Source organism: Heliconius melpomene, chromosome 21 (assembly GCF_056956725.1).
Source record: "Heliconius melpomene rosina isolate 202511_hmr_F chromosome 21, ASM5695672v1, whole genome shotgun sequence".
NCBI classification, from domain to species: Eukaryota; Metazoa; Arthropoda; class Insecta; order Lepidoptera; family Nymphalidae; genus Heliconius; species Heliconius melpomene.
In genome coordinates this window covers 3,040,717-3,053,209 of record NC_140409.1, presented here as the reverse complement: position 1 = coordinate 3,053,209, position 12,493 = coordinate 3,040,717, and the positions used below count along the sequence as shown (strand labels likewise).

Genomic DNA, 12,493 nt, shown 5'->3' with positions numbered 1-12,493 from the left:
AACGAAGTGAATTATTTAATATATTCATTTCTTCGCTTTGGTTTCGAGGCAAGTTGCACCGTTGAGTTCCACTCAACACGCTATGCCTCTAGAATTCGGTAGAAAATGGGTAAGGGAGTGTCTTAACACTTGGTCCCCTCGGTCTATCCTGCTGTGTGAGGGATAAATCGTGACGCTAAAAAAATGATTAGACGATCAATTAATTTTTATTCTTCATATCAATTATTCGTGCAGAATAGACCGATAATACTTTGCAATAAATACATTAGACGTTTATGCCATAGAAGGGCAGCGTAAGATTATAAGCAGTAACAGTTGTCAGTTATAGCCCCCTAGTAGAGATACATAAATATTATTTAATTACCCCGCTGTTTTAGAAAACGAAGAACATAGTGCCTTAACACTACGCGGGTTAAATTTGCGAATTACAGACGTCGACTCTTAATTTAACTCATCAGATCATAGATATGAAAATATTGTGAATGGAAACATATTATGGCTTCGCTTGAACTACACAGTTATTTATTTTCTGTCTGAATTATTTTCGTGATTTGATTTCATTATAATTTTAAATACAATATAAATACATGAAAGGTAAAATATCGACTAATTTAATATAGCAATTAATTTGTAGGAACTTAGTCGATCGAAATACTATACTAGCGGACGCGCGCAGCTTCGCTTGCGTATTTAGGGGGAATTCTAATAACCCATGATACATGTGTTCAATGAAATATTTTTAAGAGTCTAAATTTCTAATTTTATAAAAATCGGTGGTGATTTAAAGATTTTCCCATACAAACTTTCAACCCCTTATTTGCACCCTTAGGGGGTGAATTCTAGAAAACCATGAAACACATGTTCAATTTAATATTTTTAAGAGTCTAAATATCAAATTTTATTAAAATCGGTGGCGATTTAAGAATTATTCCATACAAACTTTCAACTCCTTATTTGCACTCATAAGAGGCGAATTCTAGAAAACGATGAAACACGTGTTCAATTAAATACTTTTAAAAATCTAAATTTCAAATTTTATAAAAATCGGTGGCGATTTAAAGATTTTCCCATACAAACTTTCAACCCCTTATTTGCACGCTTAGGGGGTGAATTCTAGAAAACCATGAAACACATGTTCAATTTAATATTTTTAAGAGTCTAAATATCAAATTTTATTAAAATTGGTGGCGATTTAAGAATTATTCCATACAAACTTTCAACTCCTTATTTGCACTCTTAAGAGGCGAATTCTAGAAAACGATAAAACACGTGTTCAATTAAATACTTTTAAAAATCTAAATTTCAAATTTTATAAAAATTGGTGACGATTTAATTTTTTTTCTATACAACCTTTGAACCCCTATTTCACCCCTTTAGGGTTAAAATTTTTCAAAATCCCTTCTTAGTGGATGTCCAGATTATGAAAGTAAACATCTGTCCAAATTTCACGTTTCTACTCACAGCGGTTACGGCTGTGCGTGCGTCTTACCTCAGTCAGTGAGGACAAGTCCTTTTATATATATAGATTATATTGACATAACTTTTTGTTATTTATGAACCGATTTAAATAAAACCAACACTAAATATTGAGGGATGCTTTCAAAAATTTAAGACGGATAAGCCGTTTCTGAGACACAGACAAAACAAAATGTAAAAACCATAATTATGGGTTCTATTTCATTGACAAACGTCCCCAATAATTGTTTTTCTCAACAAACAGACAGCAACGCTTTACAAATTAATAAATATTAATACATAATATACAGAAATATATTATATAAATCTAAAAAGATAACAAAAATTATAGTCACATTAAAAAAAACACCTTTAGATATACTATTACAGTCCATCCGGGTGCAAATACGGAAACTGCACCTACACGAGAGGTCACGCGAGACTCATCGCAGCCGAGGTCGGGACCCGGTAGGATACTATCAGAGTGAATTGCATCTGTACACTTGTAAACATAAAGCTGTGTTAAGTTACGTAATGTATTTATTTGTTTATGTGAAGTATTGATAGGTGTGGTGGTGTTGTGGATTCGATTACCACTTGAGGTAATGAAATTTTTTATATTTTAATATCCTCGCTCTGGAAACGAGCGAACGCTACTCAACACGCAAGTCTCCAGAATTCAAATTAAATAGTCCATATTACCTAAATTCGAGACCTTATTCGTCCTAAATGCGAGAATTTGCCTCCAGAATCCTGAAGACAATGACACGAATACGGGCGTAAAGTCCGGTTTCATCGTGGAAGAGGAATATGCGGGTAATACTCAGGCGAAACGTATGCCTTTTAAATCCTTGCATTTTAAAAGCTTACATTTCCATCCTTATTTTTTTTTTGGCTTTTTTATTAACCTCGCTCAGCAGAGCACCATACAACGCAGAGAGTTCGCCCTTCTCACGCAACTCTTTCTGCTCGCGCGGTCCTTTCCACCCGATTATTTATTGGTGGAAACACAAATATGCGGTTCTCTCAGGCGAGGTCAAAGTTCGCGTTAGCAACCAGGCTTAGTGTAGAAAACATATTTAATTAGCTGTTTGACGCCTAAGGTATGAAATCTCATGTTTCATAAACATTGATATATTATATTTACGCGGCCGAAGCATAGTTGGGTTAAAATTGTCCACGATGGTAATAAGTTCAATTCTTACTCTCTCATATATTTTTATTTAGACATGGAATGGTGAAAAATTGAGTATATTTATTTATTTCTTTCTATCTACCAAGTATAATACTGAAAGACACATGTAGATTTCGACAACCATTTAATAATTTTAACCTTAACAAATAATAACTTAACAAACTAATATTTTCATATCACCACGCATATTAAATTCTAAAAAATCATAATATCACATCCACAATAAACTCTAAGCCTAGTGAAAGCGTTTACATAACCCAAAAATGCCATAAAAGACATATTATTATGTAGAATTAACTTTTGATGACGATTACACCTTTGCTTCGTCAATTACTATAGTGAAACTGTGTGAATACGGTGTGAATAGAATCACCAGAGAGAATCTCCATTACTCTGACATAGGCCGTACTTCGCCTCAGGGTTTGCCGTAATAACGGAGAGACAGCGAAAGTAATGATGATTTATATAGTGTTCAACAAGTGTTACAACATTATAAGTATAGTAAAGAGATGTTTAAAGTTTACTTGTATATTTTTTTAGCTTCACCGGCAGAGGGAATCTAGAGCTAAGACACTCCGTTACCCACGAATTTTAGAGATATTACGTGTAAAGTGGCAAACCAGAGCCAAAGTGAGAATAATTCATTGCCACATGTAGTGAAGTCGATGTTACCAAAGGAACTATAAATTTTATAGTTAACTAGTGGGCCCGGACGCGGCTACGCCCGCGAAAATATAAGCCTAAATAATTAAAATAAGTTAAATAATAATAATAAATGGAGATTTATTATTAGAAAAAATATCTGAGGAACCGAAATGAACAAACAAAAGAAGTAAAAGTTACTAAAGGAAATTCTTAATATTAGAAAAAGTACCTAAAGTTTGCCGTGCGAGCGTACTAAACATTTTTCTATATTAAATAATTATTAATTTTTGCGAACAATATTAAATAAAATCCCAAATAATTAAAATTACGACATTTTAAGTGTATAACATCGGTAAAGACAACCCAACTGAGATAAATTAATTATAAGTAGCAAATAATTTAAATTACATAAAAAATAATAGTAATTCGAAAATATATAAAAATTTATAAAACCAACAAAGTCTATCTGCCCGTTCGCGTCGGTCATACTATACCACTCGTAGGCTCAGTCATTTGGAATCAGTGACATCTCCTTAATTATTTATTAGAATGTTTTACAGTAAACTATAATTTCCATCAAGATGAAATGCTAAAAGTGACTATTATATTTTATTTATTTTCATAAGGATGAATATCAAATTATAGAAATCATCTAATTTTTGTTAATGTATACAAATCTATATCGGCGCGCGCCATGTATGCATTAAGCAAACTCACTTTGGGTGACGTTTTCTTAAAACAGCAAACTTTGCAAGCCGTTGCTTAGCAACGCGTAGCGACGATTGTTATTAACATGGCGGAATGCATGCATGCAATTAAATTAGCGGTTTGGCCCTGATTGCGTAAAAGACAGGCAGACAGACAGACAGACAGACAGAGTTACTTTCGAATTTATAATATAGGTATGGATTTTACTACGCGATTGCGACGTAGGTGACAGATTTTTTTAATGACAAATGGGTGACATATTATTTTGTAAAAAGAAACCTTCAATTGTATTAACCGTACCAATTCAAGATCCAGATATTTTTTTAACTTTAGTTTAGAGAACTAGGGTAGTCAGAAAGAACCTGGGAACCTAGTGTTAAGTCACTTCCGTCTGCCACTTTCCACCGAATTCTGGAAGCATTACATGCTGGATAGCAGAACTTAACGCCACGCTTGTCCTCGTTACCAGAGCTACGAGATGAATATAATAGACATTCCATTTTATCAGATTTCAATCCACAACCAATAGAGTCTGTTAAGACTTTTTAAAACAAAATAAACATTACGTTATTTAGTACAAAATAATTAGTGAAGTGTACCTTCTTCTACTTAAATGCATTTCGTATTCAACTTTAGACTTCCCGTTAAGTGGCTCTAACAATTGTTATGTAATATGTACCCACATAGGAAAATGTCCGTCATTTGCGCAACGGTCTGTCGATCTGTTTTAAAATGTGGGTATTGAAACCAGCGCCTACACTAACTTGTAAACATGTGTCGTTTGAAGTATTTGTAGATTTATTATTTCTTTATTTTAGCTATACGCTGTATCCCGCATATAGCGGGATAGACGGAGGGAACCTAGTGTTAACACTCAGTTTCCATTACGACTGGTATGCTCCCTACTTTCCACCGAATTTTGGTTTCATTGCGTATGGAGTAGCGTAACTCAACGTCGCGTTTTTCCAGACCCAAGAAACGAAAATATTCAATATTTCATTACCTCGAGTAGGAATCGAACCCAAAATCTATCACGTTTACTGTCGTACCTTGGCCTTAAACGCAAATTTCAATATACATCATTTTATTATATTACAATTTTATAGTAATTTGTAGAAATAGTAACAAGAGTTAAAAAAGAGTGTAACTTTTGTAGAGAGGATGTCGGATTGTGGAAACAAGCGATAATATATATTTTGAAAAGCTTCCTTAAGCCTATACTTAGGTCTTAAATCCCAGGAACTTCTTTCAGCTCTCCTCCCTGTAACCGGACAACTCCAATCTGTAGAAGGAAGTCCTATGAAGTTTCTTTGTATCTCTTTTTTGCACTTTATACCAATATAAAAAAATGGCTAAAAGTAGAGAACGGAGTCTTTTAATATCAGGTTTTCTCCGTATAGCGAAAACGGAGATGTTAAACACAAATAAATAGATCGTATCGTTGCGATTATGAAGACAAAAGATTTCAATTATTCTATTATAAGAACAGAATATGTATTACAAGATACAGTTACATGTTATTGTTTGATATTAATATGCACTTCCCTTATAGATAGACATGCGGAAAATCTTCTTATGTATGAAATACATAAAATCCAATGTTTGCGTTGAATTTTTTCTTCTTTCATAGTTAGATTCCTCCGAGAGAAAAAACTCACCGAGGGAAATTCCAGCTAAGCTTAGCCAGAGATCTCTCATTTGCGGAATTCACTTGAATTAGCGGATTTAATACCAAATTTTGTCCTCCGTTTAAGGCTATTATTTTTATGATTTAACTACAAATATATAATGTAGTTTTCGATTTTCCTGAACTAGTACTACCTATAGATGCTAGCTGCTAAACATTGTACACAATTTATATGATCATAAAAGCTTGTCGCTTTAATCAATATTTAATTAAATTGAAACTTTAAAAATTTTAACTTAACAGATTTTACATAATTAAATTAGTACAAGTTTATTTACACAAGTAAATCGCGCGACAAGCTAAGCAGCTAACTAAATTATAGTTAAAATTTAAAAAACAAATTTTATTTTCCCCTTTTTAGAGCGTTTAAATAAAAGCTTTTTCTAAAAATGAGTTTTTGCTTTTAATTTATTTAATATGTCCCGAAACGATCTTTATAACATTAAGATAAGTATCTAAAAAAACCACCACAAACTGAAGACGCGTATATACAATGGAAGAATTCTCTGAACAATAAAGATGTGCGAGAACCAAGGCGAGTTCCACCTGACATATACAGCTATGCAATTTTAAACTTAATTCTTAATAAAATAAGTTATATTTTCTTTATATACATTTTAAGGAAACAATGGCTTCCTGCCTTTTTGATACCAGATTATTTTTGCCTTGGCCACAGAGTAACTACAAAATTCCAACTATCAAATTAGTGTTAATCTGTGTATTGTTCTTTTCAGATACATTATTTAGATAAAACCACAATATTTATAGGAAAAGTGTGTATAAACGAGCGTGTTGTTTGTTTTTAGTTAAATTAATAACTTTACTCGAAACAAAATTTTAACAACAATTAATTATAACGTAAGCTTCCATTAATTATATATTATAATCTCCATATATAATAAAACAGTAAAAATATTTTGTCTGTACATTTAGTATTTTTTGAATGAAATGGATAGAGAAAGCAAAAATATTTTTTTTTAATTTCTTGTCTGTCTCTGAAAGTACTGAACCGATTTACGTAAAACTTTCACCAATTTCATTGTTTTAACCCAGCTTAACATCTAAAGTTTGTTTCATCGAAATCTATTCATTAAAAAAAGTTATAGTCATTTGAATGAACTCAAGGCATGAGTTTGCCTGCAAATATATAGCGATGATAAATTTGTATTTCTTTATAATAAATCTGTATTTTTAACCGACTTTCCGAATAATATTCGTGCAATTCAAGCGGGCGAAGCGATGGAAGGCGAAGGTAACATGTATGTTTGACTATTATTTCGTATTTTAATTACAGTTATACCCGTTTTATTCGAGAAGTGAAAGTTATGCAAATGAATGTGAGATAATCTCTAGTGAGCAAGAGATATACAGGCACAACGTTTAGGTTTCTGTTGATGCACTAAACGTGACATAAATATTTATGTAATGAACCAGTCGAAGCGAGATTTAACCATTTCTATGTAGATATAAATATCTAGCGTATTCTTAGCTAAGTACACACTTAAGTTAATAGGCGGACTCTTAAAACTCAATTAGTTTTTAGGTCACACCTTACAGTCTATCAGTGATTTGTCAATAATATTGCTCCACGTGGGCATCGAACCTAATATCAGATGATTCTATTTTTTGCGCGGAATTCTGGAGGCATTGTGTGTTGATTCGCGATATTCAACGCCGCGCTTTGCCTGGACACCAGAGCGAAAAATAAATATTTCATTTCTTTTCTTCCAGTCACAACCTGTCGCGTAGATTTTATTAAAAAAATAATTAAATTAACTTCATGCTGTGTCCCGAACGTAGCAGGATATGCAAAGGGAACCTAGTGTTAGAACCCTCCCTTCATATTCCGCCGAATTCTGGAGGTATATAAATTCTCCTCGAGAGGGGATGGAACCCACAACCAATCGGTTTTACAGACATACTTTGTGTCCCTGCGCCACGATGGGCCTTTGTTTTTTATTTATTTATTTACTATAATTATATATTTAAAGCCATGTTCACGTTACATATGGCAGTTAAAATTCTTGTATAGTTTGACGACGCGGTCTGATTAAGACGAACATAATAAAAATAGAGATCATACTAGATATCGTAACATCTTTGAAACAGTAATTTTGTTTTCACCTCACACAACCTCGCTCTCGAGAAAGTGATAATATGTATTATACATAGTGCTTATCACTCTGCGTGAATTGAGTAAATGTATTGGTGCCCTTTTTGTCTAAAACCATAATTAAATATTTAACTAAGCTCGGTTATTATTATTTTTTTCAATTTTAAAATATTCTTATTTTACTACTCTCTTACCACGCACTCCTAAATTAGGGCGAAAAATAAAAGACGGAGAGTTTTAGCACTAAGTTACCTCTGTCTATATCCACCCACCTGTAAGGAAGAAAGAGGGAACCTGAAAAAAAATGTTCAAAAATATGCTTTGCTTATCACGAGGATGTTAAATTTATAATTGATTATAATTTTAATTAACTACTAAATACTATTAGTACGGATATTTGTATTAAAATAACTTAAATATCCACAGTACTTCTTAAGATAAATAATATTTTATTTTATACAAAATCTATTCATAAAAAGGCCTTCAATTAACTACCTGTACATGTATTTAAATGTACTTACAGTCTTACAGAATATTATGTAAAAATACGTAATTATATTTAAGCATTATTAAAATAACTATAAAGTAAATGATTAATTCAATATTTACCTATAAAATTAGTCTTTGACTATAGTGGCGTAGTGGGGCCGTGACTTACAAGAACGCAATTGTTGCAGGTACGAACTCTACGAGAATAAATGATTTAGATTTCCCCATGACGTTGAACTCTACCACTCAACAAGTAATGTTTCGAATACGTACGGAAAGCGACAGGTTTCGCTTTCTATCAGGTTGCCTCTGCTTACCCCGAACGGATGGTGCGTGCCTCCTCAGAAAGATCTGGATCCCACCCCAGAATAATATGGAACCCACCTCGAGGATCTGGTGCCCACCCTAAAACTATTATTACTAAAAATGTTGTCTCAAAAAATATCGAGTCTGAAATAAAACAAGCCTTTGTTGATAATAAGATGATAAAACAATTAACATAATTATCTCATACTACCACTCTCTTTTTCACTTTCTTTGAATAGTTAAATCCGATATCGTATTTTTCTAACATCCTAAAGACCTAACTTTTTATATATTTTTTTCTGGAATGAGATTTGAACCTATGTCATGCAAGTTAATTGAAGTATACTTAAGGCCATTAGTGGCGCAGGGCCACAACTGTAATCTCGACCGGTTGAGGGTTCGATCGCCATTGAAGAAATTAAATATTTATTTAAATTTATTTCTTCGTTTCTTGGCTCCGGAGTTCCGCCACTTAACACATTGCCTCCGGAATTCGGCGGAAATAGGGGAAAAGCCTACTTCCTGTGCCTACCTTGCTGTGTGCGGGATATAGCGTAAAGCTGATTTTTTTTTTTTTTACTTTATATTTGACAGTTGAAAAATTAATATTTTAAAAGTAAATCCATATTTATCTACAACAATACAATGTAAAATGTAAACAATATCTTAAATCATATAAAATTTGAAAAAAAAAACCGTTTCAATATTTTAAAAAAGTTTATTTCGTTGGTTCTATTATTAAAACATAAAAAACAACGTTGCACTTCATACATTAGTTGTGGTACTAATATAAGTATTGTATTACCTATTTGTCTTTAAAGTATACGAAATGACATTATAAATTAAATAATGAATTTAATACTTCACGTTTGGATATTTGATGTGTCCAATTTGTTAACCATTAGGTCACTGTTTTTAACATTTTTAGTGTTATTCCAAAAATACTTTTTAAAAAAGGTATAAAAATGTGAAGGCGGGAATTGAACCCGCGCCTCTTGGTTTCCAATAGGCGCGGGTTCAAATCTCGCTACGCTGCGTTAAAATTTTTATACGTTTCCTAAAATGTATGTTGTTCACTGTTTTTCCTAATATACTTAACAGTCATATTTTTTTTATTATCTAGATATATATTTTAAATGTTTTGTTAGTTATTAAATGATCTGATGACATGCCAGCAAAGTAATTAACAGATTTAATATAAATTAAGTATTTCATATATAGCCTCTTTTTGCCGAAAATGTTGCCAACATAAAGTGCATTAAATTAAATTTTAACAACATTTACAGTTTTTTTTACTAAAATTGTTAGCAGACGGACACTGGGTAAGGAAGTGAGTGACGTTTAATTATCTGTTTTTAAGTGTTTAAAGATTACAAGGAGAAACATTTCGACGTCACTTCCTGCGGCATACGCAAAGCCAAACACATTCGCAAGCGAAAATTAAATTTTGTACAATCGCCAATGATACAGCATTTGCCTTGGCGTACGCCTAAAACGTTACTTGTTCGGTAAAAACTTACCAGCACCATCTAGTAAAAAAATCTAAAATATAATATTTACAAAATTCAACGTATCTTGGGTTTATATGGTAACAATTAAGTAACAAATGACTATATTGCGAAAATATCTATGTACAGAGAATAACATCAAAAATATACCTATTTATCCCATCCGTGGTGTTCGTGGTGTTCATGGTGTTCATGATGTACTGGAACCCAAACTTTTTGCCAGACAGGTTTCCATACCTTTTTCCACGCTGGGACTTCAATAGTTTTCCATACTGGTACTTGAATTTGCTTCCATTTGTCAACCCATATTTTCTTCTGAACTGGCACCCAAACCTCTTTCTTAACTGTTTTCCAAATTTGTACTTTCTCATCAACCCATTCCTGTTTCTTCTCAGTGGCCCAGGCTTGTTTCTTTTCAGTTTTCCAGATTTGTTTCCATTCTGGTTTCCACTCTAATTTCTTGTCAGTCACCCATTCTTGTTTGTGCTCCGTTTTCCATATTTTCTTCCAAACTGGTTTCCATATCAATTTCTTTCTCCATAGATCGTGACTGGTGTATTCCCATCCATGATCATCCTTTCCTAAATATTTTTCTCCGGGAACGCCTTCTTTTACCCATTCAGGAACAAAGTTTTGTTTCCATTCTGGCACCTGAATTGCTTTTGTCACTGGTACTTGAATTTCTTTCCACACTGGTTTCCACACTTTTTTCCAATCTGCAACTTGAACATCTTTCCATATTGGTACTTGAACTTCTTTCCATATCGGTTTTTGAACAACTTTCCAAGCTGGTATTTGTTCTTCTTTCCACTGTTGAACTTTCTCTGTTTTCCACGCAGGAACGCTTTGTTTTTTCCATTCTGTTTTCCAAATTAACTTTTTCTCAGTTTTCCAAATTTGTTTCCAATCTTCTTTCCAAATTAATTTCTTTTCCCACACTCCTTCAGGTTCTGAGTGCCAGCCAGGAGTGGGTGAGCGTTTTTCTCTGGACAATTCCTCATTTTGTGCTTCATCTTTCAGAGGTATGGCTAATGAAGCCGCAATGGCTACCGCCAATAATATCTGTAAATAAATAAATGTATGCTATTATATTTTATTTTTACGTCAGTTGTTATTTATCATAGTCATTTTGCTTTTTAATATTTTATATATTACTCTTAATGTTTTATGGACATATAAATTACATTAATTGAAAAGACACAAGTTTAACATGTTTATTTACAATAGAAGTTACTTTTGTTTTTTTTTTATATAAATATATTAAAAAAAAAAAACAATATCAGTATCACATTGACATTGATTTGTAATTTTTTTTTTCTAAATATTTTACGTAACTCCATAGTTATTTATTTATTTCCAAACTAATTTCAAATAAGAATATTTAAATAGTTTTGTTTATTTTAAACAAATTTCTTCACTTATTTATGTAAGCACTAAAATAACTATATCTTAGTAATTTAAATTTATTTTGCAAAAATCATTTATTTAAATTTGATTGTATTAACAATATTACTTCTTGTTATATATATTCACTTTTGCCAAATAAATCACAAAAACCCTAAAATAATAATAATCACTCCGCAAAAACGATAAAATATTTTTAATAATACTAAATAATTAATAAAATATCACTTTATATTCTTATCACATCACATCACAACTTTAATTTTCACCCACCGTTATCGCTAGCGTCCTCATTTTGAGATGGAGGTGCACGCTGCTGCGACTGCCTGGTCTGCGCCCGCGCATGTCTATATATCAAGAAGCCCCTCTCTTCTAAATTACACATCCTACGCTCAGGATTATTCGTTTCGCGCTTTTCTTAATCGTGACCAGAGATGAGACCCCTGGTTCAAATGTCATTTTAGTTAAACACATCGATAGCGGTATATCAGTTTAGAATTGCCATGCATTAAGGGTTACGCATGGGAAAAATGCCGTTTGCATGTAAAACGTAAATGTCTAGATGTTACCTAAGAATGGTTTTCATAGAGTGTTGTTTACTGGAATGCTATAAAATTTTAACGGAAGCATAAGAAGCTTTTGAGGCGAGAAGCTTTCACATTGAAGTATTCATAGCGAATTATTGCTATTTAATATAAATGTATATATAATGTGTATTCCACCTACATAACAAATAAATGATCACAAATATTGTATATCTTTGACATAAATTTACAGCAAGAATAAATATATTTTTTTCACGTTCTAAATCCAGCTGTTCTATGCTTTCCGGCAGCTTTTCGAGACATGTTAAGTGACGAAACTTAATGCCGTTATATCTTTCCAGAGCAGAGAAATGAAAATAATTAATTTCCTCGAGTATGCACCGAAAACGTAACCACTAAGTGTACAAATAAATAAAATCAAATCTCGTATTACAAAAA

General features: G+C 32.4%; 1 protein-coding gene across 1 annotated transcript; it reads right to left on the bottom strand.

Annotated features, from left to right (window-relative positions):
- Positions 1-9,296: 9,296 nt before the first annotated feature.
- On the bottom strand, positions 9,297-11,891 carry LOC146526860 (uncharacterized). Its single transcript, XM_085206215.1, has 2 exons — positions 11,784-11,891; positions 9,297-11,168 (listed from the first exon to the last, which is right to left on the bottom strand). The coding sequence occupies exons 1-2, from the start codon at positions 11,853-11,855 to the stop codon at positions 10,257-10,259; spliced, it is 984 nt and encodes a 327-aa protein (XP_085062341.1). The 5' UTR covers positions 11,856-11,891; the 3' UTR covers positions 9,297-10,256.
- Positions 11,892-12,493: the final 602 nt, after the last annotated feature.

Bases quoted from the DNA above. Each gene is read 5' to 3' on its own strand.
- LOC146526860 (XM_085206215.1), bottom strand. From the start codon at position 11,855: ATGCGCGGGCGCAGACCAGGCAGTCGCAGCAGCGTGCACCTCCATCTC. The intron at 11,169-11,783 runs GTGGGTGAAAAT...ATTTATTTACAG, and splicing joins TGAGGACGCTAGCGATAACG to ATATTATTGGCGGTAGCCAT.